This window comes from Neolamprologus multifasciatus, chromosome 22 (assembly GCF_963576455.1).
Source record: "Neolamprologus multifasciatus chromosome 22, fNeoMul1.2, whole genome shotgun sequence".
NCBI lineage: Eukaryota > Metazoa > Chordata > Actinopteri > Cichliformes > Cichlidae > Neolamprologus > Neolamprologus multifasciatus.
The window spans coordinates 27,626,422-27,645,775 of record NC_140459.1 but is presented as its reverse complement, the minus strand read 5'-3'; the positions used below and the strand labels follow the sequence as shown (position 1 = coordinate 27,645,775).

Below are 19,354 nucleotides of genomic sequence, written 5' to 3'. Positions count from 1 at the left end.
TGGTAGTAAAAGTGTGACCCTGGAGCGCCTAAAACTTCTCATTAAAAGGAGCATCTCATATTTAAGTGAGTGGGAAATATCAGGGCAACTGCCTTTAGCAAGTACCAGTTTTAAATAACTGGGAAAGCTGCTCACTCATAATCCAATATCAACAATGATGATACAATCTAAATATTTCTTCTTCTTCCTTTTGTCCCAAGCAAACATACAAATCCCTGTAGTCATGGATCGTATGCCGTATATTTGTGATCAGGTGCTTAAAGTGATGTCTAGCAGCCAAATGGGAAAGTCGCTCACTTCACATCTCAAACACACACCAAACACATATTTTCAAAGTGGTTCAGAAACTTACTGCTGCTCATTGTCAGTGAAATGAAGATCCAGCTTCAACTGAAAATCCACCTCACTCAAGGCCTCCTCCACCTGCAAAATGGAACGATAAGGATTGTTGATGCATAAATATCAAAAGACCATGGGCACAAAAGAATCATAATCATAATCTTTGTATCACAGAACAAACCAAAAAAACCATGTAGACAGGTCAAGTTCAGCTACCTCAACTGGTCCCTGTCTGCCAAGGTGACCACGCCCCTAACTACAGTGTCCAGATGTATACAAATCTATCCGACCACACAGTTATTATGGTTGGAGAAGTTTCCATAGAAGCCAAATCCCTTTTTACCAGGTTTCTAAACATGCTTTTTTATGGTGTAAAATAAAAATGAACGTGGGTTAACTCGCTTTGGACATCGCATCAAGTGGCCCATGAGTCTGTGAGAGTTTGGTCTCTGTACCTTTGCATTAGTGTATTTTAATTGGTGTTTGATTATACTTATTTACTTCCATTTATTTGCTAACCAAATGTAGCATTGATATCACATAGAATTGTAACTGCACCTTGCTAATCAAGCTAGTTAGCAATAGCTGATAACCAGAGATGGGCAGTAACGTGTTACCGTAATCCGATTACTTTTTTCAAGCAATGAGTAAAGTAAGGGACTACTATTGCAAAAAAAACTAATTAGATTACTGTCACTTTCCCGTAAGCACACTGCGTTACTGTGTTAGTAGACCATGATTTTGTTTGTGAGAGTGTCTCATGACAATTACGTAAAAGCACGCGACGTCCGTGGCAGCAACAGACGTGTGTAGATCAATAATGGATAATATGGAGTGCGGGAGAGAGTACGACCATGCAGCGTTTAAAGTATGGACGTACTGACATTACTTTGAGTTTGATTCTGTAAAAAATGACAAAAACATTAGCATCTGCTGTACACTCAGCGTGGCAAGAAAACTTCTTTCTACAGCAAAAACTTTAACTTCAAATCTGAGCAAGCACCTAGCACGCTGCCACAGGAATGTGAAATTCACAGAGATCCAACCACTGACATGACCGCTGCAGCACTGGGCAAACCTCCAGGTGACAATAGATATAAGAGCGACAGGACTTAGTGCCGCTAAAACATTATTTTACGTTATATGCTGGAATATGCAAAAAAAAAAATAGGTTTAATTGTTAAACAAAGCTCAAGTCAAAGACTGTTTCTTATAATTACATTTTTGCTTAATGCAATGTGCATAAAGCTAAAAGATTAAAACTAATAAAACTTGTTTTATTAGTTTTCACTTGATTCAATTTTATATGATGGATTATGCAGAAAAAATAGAATTGGGCTGAAAGGTCTGTTGCTTTAGTATGTATTCGGGTTGTGTATCATGTAACTAAGTAATAAAGTAACTATTTACTTCTGAAAATAAATAATCAGTAAAGTAATGGGATTACTTTCATGGAGAAGTAATCAGTAACTAATTACTTTTTTTAAGTAACTTGACCAACACTGCTGATAACACCCAACAGCTTCCACCCTGGCACAATGGCGAATGCAAAACTGAGACTTCAGAACGGAAGTGCAACAAATCAGTGCAAGAGGCTGTTGGGTGTTTCACACAGAAGACTAGACTAGTGTTCATATCCAGATTTAAGCAACACAGGTAGGCTGGTAAAAGTCACCGTATGTAGATTCTGATATTTCACAAAAACATATTTTTTTTATAAATGCCATTTCTAGATGACAGGGTTCAAAAATCTCCCAGAGGTGGATGTGACAGCTGTAGCCTCAGCTTTCACATTATCTTTGCACTCATCAAACCATACGGCAGCCACTTGTGCTCTGTGGAGAAGGATCTGACTTTCATTTATTTACTGTCACTCACGTGAATGGAGAAATTCTGAATTAATGAAGGGGAACGGCCATCACACGGTACCAACAAGAACATGATGGATTTGCTGCTATTTGGCACAGAAGCTAATGTAACCAACCTTGTTTGCAATTCTGATTTAGCCACTTTAGTGTTCTTTTTGATTAACTGTTTATGTTCTCTGTATTCCGGCATTTATGTCTTTCATGTGGGCTGAAAAAATCAATTACTCTCATGTTCAAAGTGCCGTAGAAAATAAAGGCATAAATCTGAACAACAAAGTGGAAAAAAAAAAAAACGGTATTATGAAACTACAAAGCCGGGGCCGAAAATGGATGCAACAGACTCTTCTGAGGATTGGTGTGCAGCGCTGTTAAATTTTAATAGAAGCAGTTCCACTTTTGTAGCGCTTACAGTAAACGTATAAATCCATCTGATATTGATGGTGTGATTGATTAAGAATACATCGGGTGTGCACAGGGGAAATGAGAGGCTATTTTCGTCTGCGCTATCTGTAGCTGTGAACAGCAGATAACCTCTGGAAGGTTAATGAGCGGGGAGCCTTCGGGAGAGCTTACAGATGAAATCTGATATGCCTTTAAGCTCTTCTGTCTCCACACCTCCACAGCAACACCTACGTTTAATGAACATTTCTAAAATTAGTTGTCATGTGAGACAGAAAATCCACATTCGGGCAAAAGCAGGAATCCTTCCACAGTAAACTAGGCGTATACACCACATGTCAGGGAGCAGCTGAGCGACGGTTTAGAGTAATGTCAGCGTGTGAGCTACTGCTATCAAATGCATGATTAGCTTCAAATGAGGCCATCTTTATGCTCCCACGTCCCAGCATCAAGCCCGTGTCACCGCTGTCACTGCTGATCAATTTGAGCTCCGGTGGCTCCCACAGGCAAAAACGGGCAGAGTGGATTCTCAGGGTCACGCCCACAGTAAAACATAACATCAATAACTGTCAGGTAGGTTTACACACCTGATCAGTTGAACTAAATATGGCCGGTCTGGGTGCACAGGCACAGTCTTTCAGTTACATAACATTAATTTCACGGAACGAGTCTACGAGCTCGGTGACCCTCGCACTGGTTGAGTGGTTATTATGATTAGGACAGAATTCCTTTGAAAAAGGCAATTAACCTTTTCTAGTGAATAGCTGTTGTTATCTTTCAGGGAACCAAACTCCTGTTAATCATTTCATCACATTTAAAAACCGCTAATGCCTCCGTTAACAAAAAAAACTATAGTGTGCCCACAGACCCTTAAAGAAAGTATTGGAGACAAGTTCTAGGCCTGAAAATGAAAGCCAGCTGTCAAAAAGTTGAAAAGTTCAGTTCTTCTAATATTCCACTTCAGACCTACTACAAAAGTAAAATCAGTGCCCATTTAAAAACATCTGTTACATTCAGTATCTGTTACATACAGTTCATGCATGTAGCTAACCAATTAGCAGCCATTTAATAGTTAAATTAATATGACCAATGCAATCGCAAAAACAGTTGCTGTGTCTGAGGTCAACTTAGCTTTCAATAAGCTTTATTACATTTTCTGGGTTCATAAACATTGAACAGGAAGTTCTGAACTGGATTTCCTTTAATGTCTATCCAAGTATCCGGGCTACACTGGTAGCCTCAGGAAATTAGCTATTGGCACCAAAGGGCGAGCCATCAGACTGACCAGTAGCTCCAAAGATTAGAGCTACATTAACTTATAAGCTTTGTTTATTTAAATGCATTTTTATCCCTGTTATAGCCATCACATGAAATGTTTACCCAGAACATCAGTGCAAACTGTTTCTAAGAATATGGCAGCTGTAACTGTGATCAGTCTGCAAAAATCACAAATCTGTGGCTGTCTTCATACACAACTACTTCCATTTAGAGTTCAGCCACAACTCATAGATCTGAAGTAGAAATTCAGAAAGTCCTCTGCTGCATGACAGCACTTTAATTTCAATTTGCTATAGCTGCCCGGCAATCTTGCTTTTCAACAGGAATCTATAATCAGAATGCAAACAGTTTATATAAGTTGAGTCGAGTCCCTACTGTAAAGTGAGTCCGATTGAAAGCAACATATTGGCAACCCGTCTGCTTTATTTGCAAACCTCCGCCTTCATCTGGATGAGCGTGACTGCAGTTAGTCTGAGTCGGACTGCAACTGTTTGGAGATAGGTTGCCACCTGCCAGGTGGCCTGTGCAATCATCAGATGAGGGTGTTGCGCACTGACAATTACTTACAATTGGTTCCCAATAGCAAAACAATTTCATGCAACCACTGGGCGCCCATCGATTGTTCCTAATCGCAGGATACCCTATTTTCATTCTACAGTCAATGATGCTTTAGACATCTTAAGCTCTGTTAGACAAACCTTACAAGTCAATGTTTCCAGAAAGTACATCTTTGCAAATTGAGCTGTCTTTGGCCAAAGAAATAGAACGGCTCTGACACCCCTGCTTTAAATCTATACAGCTATAAACAGATAGACTATATATTTTGCAGTCTGAACACCTGCAAAATATATAGCACCGTAGTTTTTCATCTTTTATTCCCTGTTGTGTAAAATATCTGCTGTGATTAAGTGGAACGAATGTGTGTGTTCTGAACAAGGAGTATCGTTTGTGTCCGATGATAAAAACAACAAGTGCAGAAGGGAATAGAGAATGATGAAATCCATTAATTACGGCCCATTTAATGTGCTGTAAAGCTACAAGTTGCTATGGAATAAATAAAAAAGCGAGCAAATGGCAATCAATCCACCCCCCCCCCCCCCCTTTCAAACTGGATATTTGTCTGTGTGTGTGCAGAAAATGTCACCAGCATGACTCACCCGTTCTCCGTCCAATAGCAGGTGGACTTTGAAGTTCATACAGTCATTCACTGATATCTCCTCGTTTCTGTACAGGATCTGAAATATCCGGCTGAACACGGTGCCGTCGTAAACCCCCGCAGAGCTGAAGCTGCACTCTCCTAATGTGGGACGCAAAAGCACAGCACAGTGACAGCAAGTGCAATTAGTATCCACATATGATAAGACATAGATCCGATAGACTACAACAAGCATTAAACACGAATGTTTAACTGATAACAGGAGCTTTCTCAGAGCTCGCTGTCATGACTACAAACAAACAAAACATCACTTTATGTTTGCACAGCATCAACAGGTTTGTGAGGATCTACACAGTTCTTGACATTTGCACATATTTACAGACACTCAGAGGCAAGCATCTACGTTTAGCTCTAGAACCAAGTGATGAAATCTGTAAATGAGTTTTGGACCAAGAACGCTAAAAAAACAAGAAATCAAGCAGCAAAATGGAAACATAAAAAACGGCAGTTCTTCATGTGAACACTTAGACTGGTTCAGAAAGCAGGTCAGCGCACACTGTTAACAAAAAAAAAATCATTCGGGCCTCTATGAGTAGGTTCCCTCTAAACCTGTATTGACACTGGCTGCGGATGCTAGAGAAAAAACCTTCCTGCAGTTGTATTGATCAGTTCAATTCAGAAGTTCTTCCACAAATAGCGAAGTAGTTGCTGCATGATGGCAATTTAATTGCAAAATCCCACATGTACCTGGCAACGCTCTGTTATATCGGAATACATATTGTAGAATAGAACCAGAGTCGAGGCCCTGACTACAAGGACACGTGTCACAGGTGAGGGCAGACTGACTCGGGTTGACTGCAACATTGGGTGATCTGTCAGCTTTTATTTGCAGCTACCTTGAAAAATTGTGATGCAAACAGGAAGCAGGGAATGTTCAGTGTCAGTGTAAAAGCTGTTGGTTTCAGCAGTAAGGAACAACATTTACTTTGAAAGGTGAACATTCTCCATTTCATTAATCCATGGACAAATGGCACATGTTTCCCAATCGTGGCAGTCTGTTAGCAACCAAAGCAATCACAGTGAGGCTGTTGGTGCAGCAGTCAATTTCGCCCAGGGACACCCAACAACCTCCAGAAACTACTCTGGAGTTTTTCTAAGCAAAGTTACCGCTTGTCTCTAGGCTTGTTTAACTAAAGCAAGGCAAAGCAAACAGCTGTGGGCTGTTTTTTTATATTTAGGTCTATCGATGTTGCTCACATCAAATTCAACTGATAAACTTTAAAGTCCTTTAAACTTCTCGGTGTGGGAATGCAGAGCCAGTAGTACCTTTAAATTCACGTATGTTTTCAAGCACAAGGGAAAACTAATAAATTGGATTTTATGTGGAAAAATTATATCACACATTTGCCCCCAAAACTCACATGATCTCAGAAGCAACCCATTGTTTCAACTGCCATCATCGTCCACGTCGTAGCACTTTGGTGTGCGACGCGGTGGCTGTTTACTGTGTGCGACTAGCGCATTTTTCCCTGGCAGCACTGCAGAGCTGCTGTCCAGCTGTGAGCCGTGAGAGGTCTTTGAAATCCCCTGCTGAGGTTGTGCTCTTTTCTGTCTCGGTCTTACTCTCCCTCTCTCTGCAGGCCTCCTCCCGATAATGCTGTCACTACTTGCAGCATCAAGCAGCCCCAGCCAGGGTGACGGATGTGTGGAAGCACGAGTGCTGTCAAAGGCTTGGTGGATGTGTGGCACAGACAGCATAATCCCTCTGGGGATGTACTTTCTGGGGTAGGAGTTGTTGCGCGGTGTTAGCACGGTCTCCTTACAGTTGCATGAATGTGACTTTGATGTTCTTGTTTTTATTTTGTTTTTGAAACAAGCTCCTGTTTCAAGACACATAAGCAGATTAGAAACTCGACACCGTGTGCTGTCATTAACATAAATTATTCTCTGTGTCTATTTGACCTGTGAAGGACTCATCGTTTCCCTCGGGAGCCTCCGTGCTTCACAAACGCTGGATTTCTCCCTTCATGTGGCCAGAATCACTAAATCAACAAACTGCACCTGCTGCAGTGGCTGCTCTCACACGCTCACAGATATTATACTTCCCTTTCAATGTCTGTTTGTTCTACAGACTTGATTAAATGTTACAATACGTGTCGAGGGACTTTCAGTGATAAGGCCTTGATAAGAACGCAGCATTACTGAAATAACAGCTTTGACACATCTAGCAGTGCTGTGCACACTTGAGGTGGAAAAAACACTAAACCAGCCGTAAAATGCAATATAACAATATTATAAAGCCTTCTTTCATAAGATTGAAAATCAGTTAAGATGGAAACTGATAGTCGGTGTAACACTATATTGTTTATAGTTTGTTTATACAGAACTGGCACTAAATTGGCTGTAAGCTATTTGTCATGGCAGTCACATGAGGCTGTAGAAGAAAAGACCTTTAAATATACAGTGGGGCAAAAAAGTATTTAGTCAGCCACCGATTGTGCAAGTTCCCCCACTTAAAATGATGACAGAGGTCAGTAATTTGCACCAGAGGTACACTTCAACTGTGAGAGACAGAATGTGAAAAAAAAAATCCATGAATTCACATGGTAGGATTTGTAAAGAATTTATTCGTAAATCAGGGTGGAAAATAAGTATTTGGTCAATAACAAAAATACAACTCAATACTTTGTAACATAACCTTTGTTGGCAATAACAGAGGTCAAACGTTTACTATAGGTCTTTACCAGGTTTGCACACACAGTAGCTGGTATTTTGGCCCATTCCTCCATGCAGATCTTCTCAAGAGCAGTGATGTTTTGGGGCTGTCGCCGAGCAACACGGACTTTCAACTCCCGCCACAGATTTTCTATGGGGTTGAGGTCTGGAGACTGGCTAGGCCACTCCAGGACTTTCAAATGCTTCTTACGGAGCCACTCCTTTGTTGCCCGGGCGGTGTGTTTTGGATCATTGTCATGTTGGAAGACCCAGCCTCGTTTCATCTTCAAAGTTCTCACTGATGGAAGGAGGTTTTGGCTCAAAATCTCACCATACTTGGCCCCATTCATTCTGTCCTTAACACGGATCAGTCGTCCTGTCCCCTTGGCAGAAAAACAGCCCCATAGCATGATGTTTCCACCCCCATGCTTCACAGTAGGTATGGTGTTCTTGGGATGCAACTCAGTATTCTTCTTCCTCCAAACACGACGAGTTGAGTTTATACCAAAAAGTTCTACTTTGGTTTCATCTGACCACATGACATTCTCCCAATCCTCTGCTGTATCATCCATGTGCTCTCTGGCAAACTTCAGACGGGCCTGGACATGCACTGGCTTCAGCAGCGGAACACGTCTGGCACTGTGGGATTTGATTCCCTGCCGTTGTAGTGTGTTACTGATGGTGACCTTTGTTACTTTGGTCCCAGCTCTCTGCAGGTCATTCACCAGGTCCCCCCGTGTGGTTCTGGGATCTTTGCTCACCGTTCTCATGATCATTTTGACCCCACGGGATGAGATCTTGCGTGGAGCCCCAGATCGAGGGAGATTATCAGTGGTCTTGTATGTCTTCCATTTTCTGATGATTGCTCCCACAGTTGATTTTTTCACACCAAGCTGCTTGCCTATTGTAGATTCACTCTTCCCAGTCTGGTGCAGGTCTACAATTCTTTTCCTGGTGTCCTTCGAAAGCTCTTTGGTCTTGGCCATGGCGGAGTTTGGAGTCTGACTGGTTGAGGCTGTGGACAGGTGTCTTTTATACAGATGATGAGGTCAAACAGGTGCCATTCATACAGGTAACGAGTGGGGGACAGAAAAGCTTCTTACAGAAGACGTTACAGGTCTGTGAGAGCCAGGGATTTTCCTTGTTTGAGGTGACCAAATACTTATTTTCCACCCTGATTTACGAATAAATTCTTTACAAATCCTACCATGTGAATTCATGGATTTTTTTTTCACATTCTGTCTCTCACAGTTGAAGTGTACCTCTGGTGCAAATTACTGACCTCTGTCATCATTTTAAGTGGGGGAACTTGCACAATCGGTGGCTGACTAAATACTTTTTTGCCCCACTGTAGTATATAACAAAATTTTAAAAGTTGCATTTTCTTACACATTCGGTAGAACACACTCACACACCATATATTATATATATATATATATATATATATATATATATATATATATAATTTACGACTTACAATATAAATATATTAAACTGTAATTTTGCTGGTATCTAACACTAATTGATAAAAATAGTAATATCATAATCTACTATAATAACACTTCTGATTACTTATTTTAAATGTAAATATTGTCTATGTCTATATGTTAGCCCTGCGACAGACTGGCGACCTGTCCAGGGTGTACCCCGCCTCTCGCCCTATGACAGCTGGGATAGGCTTCAGCGCCCCCCCACAACCCTGAAATGGATAGGCAGTAGTGAATGGATGGATGCCTATTCTTAAGGAAATATTAAGCATCATCAATCCCAAGGTATTTTTTTTACTCAGGCCGACAACATCTCAAAATGAAAGTGTTCTTATTTGAAAGTAAAATGATACTATTTTTGATTGAATCAATATCGATGAGAGGGTGGCACATGTTGCCAGCCCCTCCCAGGGAGTTAGAATTACTCCAATTAACTGAAGGAGCCTTTAAAACTCACACAGGCAGTTCAAAACATGTAAACAGGAAGGCTCAAGCTGACCCACATGTTCATTGACAGAATCTGGTAGCTGTAAGCGGCAGTGCTGACCACTGTTCCACCGTGCCATAAACATCTTGTTTTTTTACTCCCAGTTTTGACCAGTTTCTTTGTCTTTTTTCTGGAATAGTCATCCAGAAATTTGTAAGAAGCAAAACCTATTTGACACAAAATGACCTAGCATCATCAAACTAACTACATATTCACATGCCATCAGAAATCACTCGGTTCTGACACTCATCTGGTGTACTGTGCTTCTCACAGGTACTGGACTGTTATCACATCCTGCATATTAAAACCTGCTGAAACGCCCTTCAGCTTTAGCCACAGTGCTTCTGTGCTGGAAATAATCAGCTTACAGCCTCTGCTCTGCATCTGCTGTGTGTGTGTGTGTGTGTGTTTGTGTTCTGCCTATCAGTAAAGCACACAGAACTCGCCACACAGATTTGCTCCTCGTGATATTAATAAGAAAGGGCATCTTAGTCGGTGCAGTAGGAGACGCCGTAAACAACACTCCAGTTCTCCCAGTTAACATTCTGACTTGAAAATCCCAATCTTACTGCACATGAATCACAGTCATTAAATCCTTCAGCTGAGTGTGTGGCACAATCCTTCACAAGTAATTCATTTTTTTTCTGAAGGGCACAGACAATTGAAATGTCAAGCACACGCTTTCAAAGAGGACACAGTAAGGGAATTGTATGATGAATGTAATTGTTCTATCTGTGGCCCAAATGGCAGCTTTATGTTTATGATTCAGTCTGTGAGGTATGCGGGCTCAGTGCATGACCTTGTGGAAAGAGCTGCAGAGGAGAGGGGAGGGCCGCAGCCTTCCAATTACAATATGCATGCAAGATCTTCACTGTAATATACGTAGCTGCAGTGTTTCTTGCTGTCTACATATGCTAATGGCAGGTGAAACATTGCAGTGTAGTCAGCAGCTTAGATATTAGTGCATCAAAAATGCACTATACCAATCTATATCAAGTGCTAATCAAATGTATTTAATTATTTGATCATTAGAAAGTGTCACGCCAACTATTAAAGCAAAGGTTTTGGCTGTTTGCTGCTCTGTAGCGTTCAGGTGAGCATTAACACAATGGAAAAATTGTTCGCGGAGCAGATGACCCAGCAAATACACAACAAGATCAGACCATAAAATTCTCAGAGAAACTGCAATAAACCTAAGAGCTGCATTTCAAACTCCACAAACCTCAGTTAGTGTCAGACGTTAAAGCTCATGATAGTACAAATATATAAAATATTGCGTATATAAAAGAATTGCCCGGAGAAAGTCTCTTCTCTCTAAAAAACAAAACAGGACTGAATGGCTTAGGTTTTGCAAAGCTGCATTAAACACAGTATATCAACAAAACAGCCCATGCCAGCTGTCAAGCATGATGGTGGAGGGATAATTATTTTAACTTGTTTTGCAGCCACAGGATCTGGAAACCTTGAGTCAACCATGAACTCACAAACATGAGCATATATCAAAGTATTCTAGAGTCAACGAGACGCCATCTGTCTGACAACTAAAGCTTGGCCCGAATTAGGTTATGAAACAAGATAATGAAACCAAACACATGAGCAAATGTGAAAGTCTAGAGATCAGCCTGACTGAAATGCTATGGCGGGACCTTAGAGTAGCTTAGACTAGACTAGCTTAGCATGCTGGAGTTTTCCTTACTGTATATGAAGAAGTATTTTATAAAAAACGCAATTTGTGAATTTGAGGAAAGTTACATGTTTAAAACAAATCATGAGCTCAAGCATAGTCACCTGTAGTTTGGGATAATGTATAGGGCTACAGTTGTGTAAACAGGTAGCATTCTGTCAAGACACAAACTGTCATTATTTAAGCAGCTTTTAGGTGAAAAGACTGAATAGTAAGCACCATTAGGCACCTCTAAAAATGAGTTACATTATTAAATACATTTGTGTCAGCTAATCTGAGCTAAAGTAACAAAACTGAAGCCTCCCCTGTCTGGAAAATGATCTACTCTTTCTTTACAACATGTAAAAAAGCTGATCCTCCAGGATTCAGCAGCCCTAAAAATAGACAAACTGCTATTCTTCATTTCTATTCAACTTGACATTATGGTGGCTACTTGGAACCAGCAGTAATGAGGGAGCAAGAAATTCTTCTTAATCAAAAACCCCGTGCCTCCTGTCACTGTGTTTTAGGTGAAAACACTCACACATCATCTTTACAATCACGCACACATGGTCAGTTTGGTGTTGCTGGTGGTGCCCTCCTCTATAGCAGTGAGAACACTGACAACAGCTACATGCCTGAGACTAATATCCTGCTCCAAAAGACCAAAATGCCCTCACAATCTAAAACATCCGAATGAAAACAGTAGGCTGCACTGTCAGTACAGCTGGTGTACACACACACGCACACATACACACACTGCTCCAGTCATGATATGCTAAAAATAGCCAATATTGAGAATCAGGATTGGCAGTGAAACAGCTTTCTGCAACGCCACAGATCCACATTTTGACAGTTAGGTAGGTTTGGAAGCCTTCAGTCACAACCTATGAATACAAATATGGACGCAACAGAAGAAGAATATTTCATGATCTTTGAGGAACCTGAAAGTAATTGTATATTTGTATAGGAATGAAGCATTCAATGTTCACAAACTTTCACTATAGTGTATTTTTTGGTGATTGTTTACACTTTTTTTCTAATTAAGTAGGAAACAAATGTGTTTTAGAAATTGAAAGAGCTTTTTCAATACATGGACATTTTCCTTAAGATGAGTTTTTCTATTATGCAGCACAGTGCAGCTTTAAGCCTGCTTTGCCCTTTTCAGCCAAGACTAAAGACTTTCCCTGGATAACTGGACATCCAATACAATTTTATTAAACGTTTAAGAGTTATTGTTTGAAATGTTTCGAAGCTATTTTAGATGCCAGATATTCTGCAGGATGAGTCACTCAGTTTTTAAATCTTAAATCATATCGGTAAGACGGGGCCATAAAATTCCCAGACAGCGCTCTCACTCTCTACAGATCCTGGATAGCTGGCACAGTGGTGGGACTACTTACTGTTTACTGTAACCTTTTGTACATTTCTGTCTTTTATCCACAATAGCAGTGAGAGATTACAGTGCATTTGGAGACAAATCTGAGTAGTCAGCAGTCAAATTGTTGGTTGTTTTATTTTCCTATCGTCATTATTATTATTGTTGTTATTATTATTATTATTATTATTATTATTATTATTATTATCTGTCATCTGTTGACAGCTCTACGTTAAGAAAACAGTCACATCTTTAATTGATACTTTTTTAAATATAGACATCAAAATTTTATATTCAATTTTTTAATATAGTGCCAATTTAAGGTGGTTTAAATTCTTAGGTAAAGATGCTCCAACATTAGAGAGGATCACATGTTGAGACAGTCCTAATGGTAGGGAGAAAAACTGCTTTTAATAGGAAGAGACCTCAGGCAGGCTCAGGGGTCTTCAGCTGACTAGAGAGTAAGGGGCAAAAGAAGAGAAAAAAGGAGGGCATGCAATTGCAGCATATAAATGCAAGGGGAGTGAAAGTACGTGAGTGACAGTGGTCGATGCATCATAGGAAGCCTACAGCAGCTTAATGGTTCAGGATTTCCAGAACCAGCCTCAACAGTAAGCTTTAAACAGGAAAATTGGAGACATCATAAAAGTAGAGAAGGCGTCTGTCTTCTGAACCCAAACTGGGAGCTAGCTTCACAGGGACCTCCCATTCTACTTTTGGAAACTTGAATTGTATGCTAGAAGAATATATTTAAGCTCAATTCTGGATTTAACAGGAGCAAATAAAGAGGAGCCAGTATGTGAGAAATATTATCTTTCCTTCTAGTCCCTTCTATCATTCATGCTGCAGCATTTGGGGTCACTTTTCAGAGTGCTTTGAGGACGAAGAATTTGAATGTTCCAGCTTAGAAGTTTAGAACAACTGCATCAATTATTCTTTCAGGATGACTCATAGACAGATGTGCAGATGAATGAAGACTAGTTTAGAGATTTGATTAACCTCTTATATCCCTGCAAGGTTCAAATCTTGTCCTTTGTATCCAATTTATACCTGTCTGATTTGAAAATCTTAGAAGAATTGTGAAACCAAGACACGTCTAAGTGACTTGATTTGAAGGGTGACATCTACTTTTTCTTACTTGCATGTTACTGAAATGTAATCTAATACTACATGTTTCACTAGTCACCACTGGGCAGGGTTCGCAAAATCGCTAACCCGACATCCCGGGGCTAGCGAAATCTCCGGTCGGTCGACCAAAAGCTATATGATTGCCCGACGGGCGGGGCTGAGATAGATTTTGGTTGCCCGACCGGAGATATCGCTAGCCCCGAGACGTCGGGCTAGCGATTTTGCGAGCCCTGTGGTGTATGTTAAGAGGTTAATGTTTGAGTTAAAGCACAAAATAGCCAAAAATAATGCCAAGGCTCCTTACAGTACTACTGAGAGCCAAGGTAATACAACAAAAATCAAGCCTTAATGTCTTTCAGACACACCTGCAATTTAACTAACTGTATTATCTTGGTTCATAGACAGATATAAATGAATATCATCTATATAGCAATAGTGATTTATATAGTGTTTTCCAATAATACTCCCTAAGAGATGAAAATATAATGTAAAGGATATTGGTCCCAGTATAGAACTTTGTGGAACTCCATGACTTATTTTGTGCGCGAGGATAACTCTTTGTTTACCGGAACAAATTTGAATCTATCAGACAGATGCTGAAGTAAAGTGTTTTTTACAAATTGACTCAAATCTGAGACCATTATTTTTTTTTCTCTTTCTTTTTCTTCTCTTTTTCTTTTTAAAGAAAAACATTCTTTAAATCGACCCTGATGATCTCATAAGTATTTAAAATGAGCCTACTGTGGTCACTAATGATGCTTCTTTTTTTTTTATCAATCTCACAAACCTCAACGTTGCATTTTAAATCCAGACTGGTCACGCATGTCTGTAATAACAATAACAAGTTCCAGCCTGCAGCTAGCAAACCAAACCATTAAAATCACTCATAGATGTGCTTCCCCCATGGTGAATAAAACTGAGACCATTACTGAGATCATTAGTAACCTTCACTAGTGCTGTTTTTTGCTATGATGCGTTCTAAACCTTCACTTAAACTCTTTGTTTATTTGAAGACCAGCTTAAAAGACTCTGGTACTACAATACTACAGGTGTTCACAGCCAGGCCATGTAGAAATGACTGCAGTGTACAGAATCTTATTAAGCTTTAGCTAATATTTTTCATGAAATATTAACTATATTCAATATTCAATCTTTTTCAAAAAACACAGTGTGTTAACTGAAAGGTTTATTTGGTCTAATTTTCTCATGTCTGGTAATTTATTAATGCAGGTAAATTTGGAGTCTGTGTGTTGTTTCTCAATGCAATTTACCTTTAACTGTTAGAAAGTCATTCAAACAAGTTTAAAAAGATCCAAAACTGTATGAAAAGATCGATCAGAAATGACCACAAAACAGCCAAACATGGTTGTAAAAATATTCAAAAAGAGAAAAATGGTGAAGCAACACAGAACAACCTTTATAGTCACAAACTACACACAGAGAACAACACTATATATGAAAGCGCAATGACTAAAGGGTGATGCCAACTAACTGCTGAGAGACACCAAATGGCCAGAAAGGGACAATGAAGAAATAAAAATGTGAAATTGACCATGACAAAGCACCAGTAAAATGACCAAACATGAGGCAAAAAAAACAATAACCATGGTCTAGTACCCAGTGTCAAACTAAAGTATTCAGACTCCACATATGCTCCACCATCTATTTAACAAAACCACACTAACAGATTACTGAACACAACACAGCAAATTAAGAGTTCCTCCACGCACCAGAACGAGTGGTAAAGTTGATGTGTGTGTTTCTCAGAGTGTGAGGAAGTAAACATCGTCTGTCTTACCTGCATTGTCTTGTGTTGTTGCTATGACCCTGTGGGGCACTCGAGGTGAGACCTTCAGCCCTGCTCGTATCTGGTAGAACCTGAGGTGGAGGATAAAAACAGAACAGTCACGCTTAATGAAGCAGCACTGCTTAACTTCACCCTCTGGAGTCTGAGAGTAGGTGAAAGGTATCAACACAACTTTAAGCTTTAACAATTGTTTGTATGTTTATTTTAAATTACTTTCGATTTACTGTCTCTGTTTGTACTCTTTGTATGTTTATTGGTTTTATTTTTTATCTTTATCCATTTCCTTAGTGTTATTTATCCAGTGCTTTAGATCCACTTTATTGGTATTACAGTTTAATTGTTTCTCAGGGTTTGTTTCTTTTGATTCAAGAGTTTCTCTGTCTCAGGTATATATTTATATAAGTATAGGTATATTTGCTGTGCCCTTAGTTTCCTTTTAGTTTCTAGCTTTGATAACAGTTTCTCCATAAGACCCTTGGCTTTCTCTCCTGTGTCAAGTCCTGTCTCTGTGTGAGGTGTTTCCCTGTTTAGTTATTTCCTGTTTTATTGTTTCAGACATGCGTTCCTTGTACTTTGTCTGTATTTTTGTCTCGTTGGTGCTCTTTGACCTTAATAAAGGTTTTAGTTTTTTATATCCTTAGTATTGGCTTTCGATTCCCATTCCCACAAAATATTTTCTTGACAGAAATGTTCTTAAGCCCATCTTTCATTTAACTTTGCAGTTGTTTGTAAAACTATTCTTCAACTAAAGCCACTTAAAGTCAAAATATGTTAAATATCACATCTAGCCTCTTCCTAACCATCCATACAAACTCCACACAGAAAGGCCCTGGACACTGGTGGAATCAAACTCAGGCCCTTCTTCTATGAGGCAACAGTGCTAAACACCACGCCATCATGCTGCCTACGCCAATTTCTGGCTAATTAACATTCAGTTTGCATGTTAGTATAGTGGAAGTGACAAGAAAACGGTACTTAAAAATTGCATAAAATTGTCTGTTCATATTACTGTGTTCACCAGGCCCATTTGTTTTGTAGTTAAACACTTGGAGCAGAAGTTGCTAGGACAATTAACAATTAAAACAATTAAATAAATGGTTTGGAGGTAATGTATGTGTTAGCTAAGTCATTTCTGGAACATAACTGTACATTGTACCATGTATTTATATTAATGTGATAAACTCATTTAAGATATTTGCCACTTATAGTTTGACTTGCTGAAATTTCAACAAGTGAAAAATGCAGTTACAGATCTTTGTAACTGCATTTTTTAATAACAAGAAGATCCAGGGAAACTGATTTAAGGTATGTGCAGTTTTGGCATTGTGAAATTCACCTGGAGCCTGATACAGAAAGCTTTGGCTAATTTGGCTAACTTTGCAGCTCTTGTTTAAACCAACTTATTGCAGTAATCCTGTTTACTGAAACTGATTAGAGTCTTTGTTTTCAGATTCTAACGTGCTTTCCATTAACTTAATGAGAAAATAACATTAAAGCTACACAAAGTCGCCCATCGATTGCACAAATATTCTTACTACTACTATTAAAGAATTATTGACAGAGGGTTATTAATTAGGTAAAAGTATTGGAAAATATCTCAAATAGGGTTCATTTGAAATGATAAACAGTCTTTTTGTTTTAAAAATGTATCATTTACATTGAATCATTGTGACCCAAAGCAGATTTGGATAAAACCTTCACATCATTAGCAAGCTGAGACCAAAGCATGGCTGTGAACTTGATTATGTCATCAGTGTGTTAATGACAGCGCATGACAATACAGAAAATCAAAAAGGTGTTTTTTGGAAAGAAAATAGGTCAATTTAGTGATCACTTCTTACTCATTTGCTATGTAATGGCAGAGATGTGTAAACAGCAGTGTTCCATGAATAGTTTTCAACAAGCTGAATTGTTTTTATTAAAAGGCTAAATTGCAGAAAGCACAGAATACTGAATAAGAAAATGCACCTGTGTTTTTAAAACTTACTTTTCCTATTACAGTATAAAATGTAAATGCTGCTCATCGCCATTTTATCCTTTGCAAATCAAATGCAGATTTAATCAGTATTCCTAATGCAATCAGTGGACAGCTGTGTGGCCCACTAGTCTAGCACAGGGATTAGTATTGACTTAAGAAAGCACATTTCAGTGTGGGAAGATGTGTAGATGTTGGTAACTAAACTATTCTCTGTCCATAGGGCTTCATCTTTACACTGGGGTCAGATTTTGTTTCGTGCTCACAACGGATCTCTTCTGATATCACAGAGCAACGTGGCATCGAGTAAAAACAAACATATTAGTGCACTCAGCTGAAGGGATTATCGTGATAAAGCTTTAGCCCATCACATTTGGAGAGGGAAAATCATTTTGATAAAGCTGGTGTTTCACTGAGCCAAATGACATGTTTTAATCTGCAGACAGAGCAGGCTACACAGGGCCCTTTTAGCCTGGGAATATCATAAAAACTGCAACAAGAAAGAAGAACTACCTCTATCATTAACAAAACCTTTTAAACTCCCTATTTGTAAAGCACTGGATGTAACATCTGTCTTTTTCATTAATAATACCACATTATATAATAATAGGAAGATGAATTTTCATTACAGTCAGTCTGCTGGTGGCTTGTGCATGTGACATTTTGCAACACTTTACTGCAAACATTTACTCTTAGTCCTGTGCATCGGCTAGCAATAGCAGAATTAGCAGCTACAACACTCTAGCTAGTTAGCGCCAGTTTTGGTATAGCTTTTGGACTTTAGCCACATCAAAAGCTTTAGATTGTGCTAACAAATTGAACTAATGTTTGAACTAATTTTAATTAGTTGTGTACACAAGCTCTGTGTCAAAAAATAGCATTGTTATTGTTCTATGATGAAACAAACAGAGATTTTGATATTAGCTAACAATGGTTGCATTTAACTAGCAGAGTATTTAACTAGCAGCAGAAATAGAAATAGAAATCTTCCAGTAAATTAAATGATGCAGGATATGTGCACTTTTTAAATACTATTAAATATATATAAGAAAAATTCTTACCCCCTTTGAAAGAGATCCACATTGTGAAACTTGTGCAACTCTAGAGAAAACTCCACTGTTCCCTGTACTTCAGACATGATATGATCCCACTCATCACCTGTCAAAAAAGAAAACAACCAATCAATATGATGTATAAGACCAATGAGCCAAAATAACACCAAATCCACACTGAGAGGTAAGACAAATGATGACATTTCTAAAACTAGCTCCCATGGAAGTGATACTGCATGACTCATTCAGTCCACTGCAGTGTGGATAGCAGACTGTATGAGACAAAGATGGAGACCCTGGTCTGAATATGGTTCTCATTACCAGTGGTCAGGTTAATGTTGCACATATGACAACCACCCCTGTGATTGAATTATGTCACAGTAAAAAAAAATGAATGTGTGCAGCTGTATGTTCTCTGTCTTCTATCTACCTTAAAAAGAAAAGCTGTGAGCCAGGTTCTATTGTAGAAAACATCAGTTTATTGGCAGCAGTAGCATTGTCACATTACCTTTATAGTACATTTGAATAATAATAACTTTTATAACACAGCTATGTTTTTCATTTTTAAACATCACTTTTGTACGCCCAATATTTTAAAACACAAAGAAGAAGAGTCTCCTTA

At 39.1% G+C, this 19,354-nt stretch overlaps 1 protein-coding gene across 1 annotated transcript in view; it reads right to left on the bottom strand.

Annotated features, from left to right (window-relative positions):
• fam135b (family with sequence similarity 135 member B) overlaps positions 1-19,354 on the bottom strand; it is a 55,689-nt gene that overhangs the window by 30,803 nt on the left and 5,532 nt on the right. The window contains exons 2-5 of the mRNA XM_085148877.1: positions 18,742-18,838; positions 15,697-15,776; positions 5,042-5,181; positions 353-423 (exon numbers count right to left, since the gene is read on the bottom strand). Of these exons, the coding sequence (XP_085005003.1) occupies positions 353-423; positions 5,042-5,181; positions 15,697-15,776; positions 18,742-18,818 (368 nt within the window). The 5' untranslated portion in view covers positions 18,819-18,838. The remainder of the gene's footprint in view (positions 1-352; positions 424-5,041; positions 5,182-15,696; positions 15,777-18,741; positions 18,839-19,354) is intronic.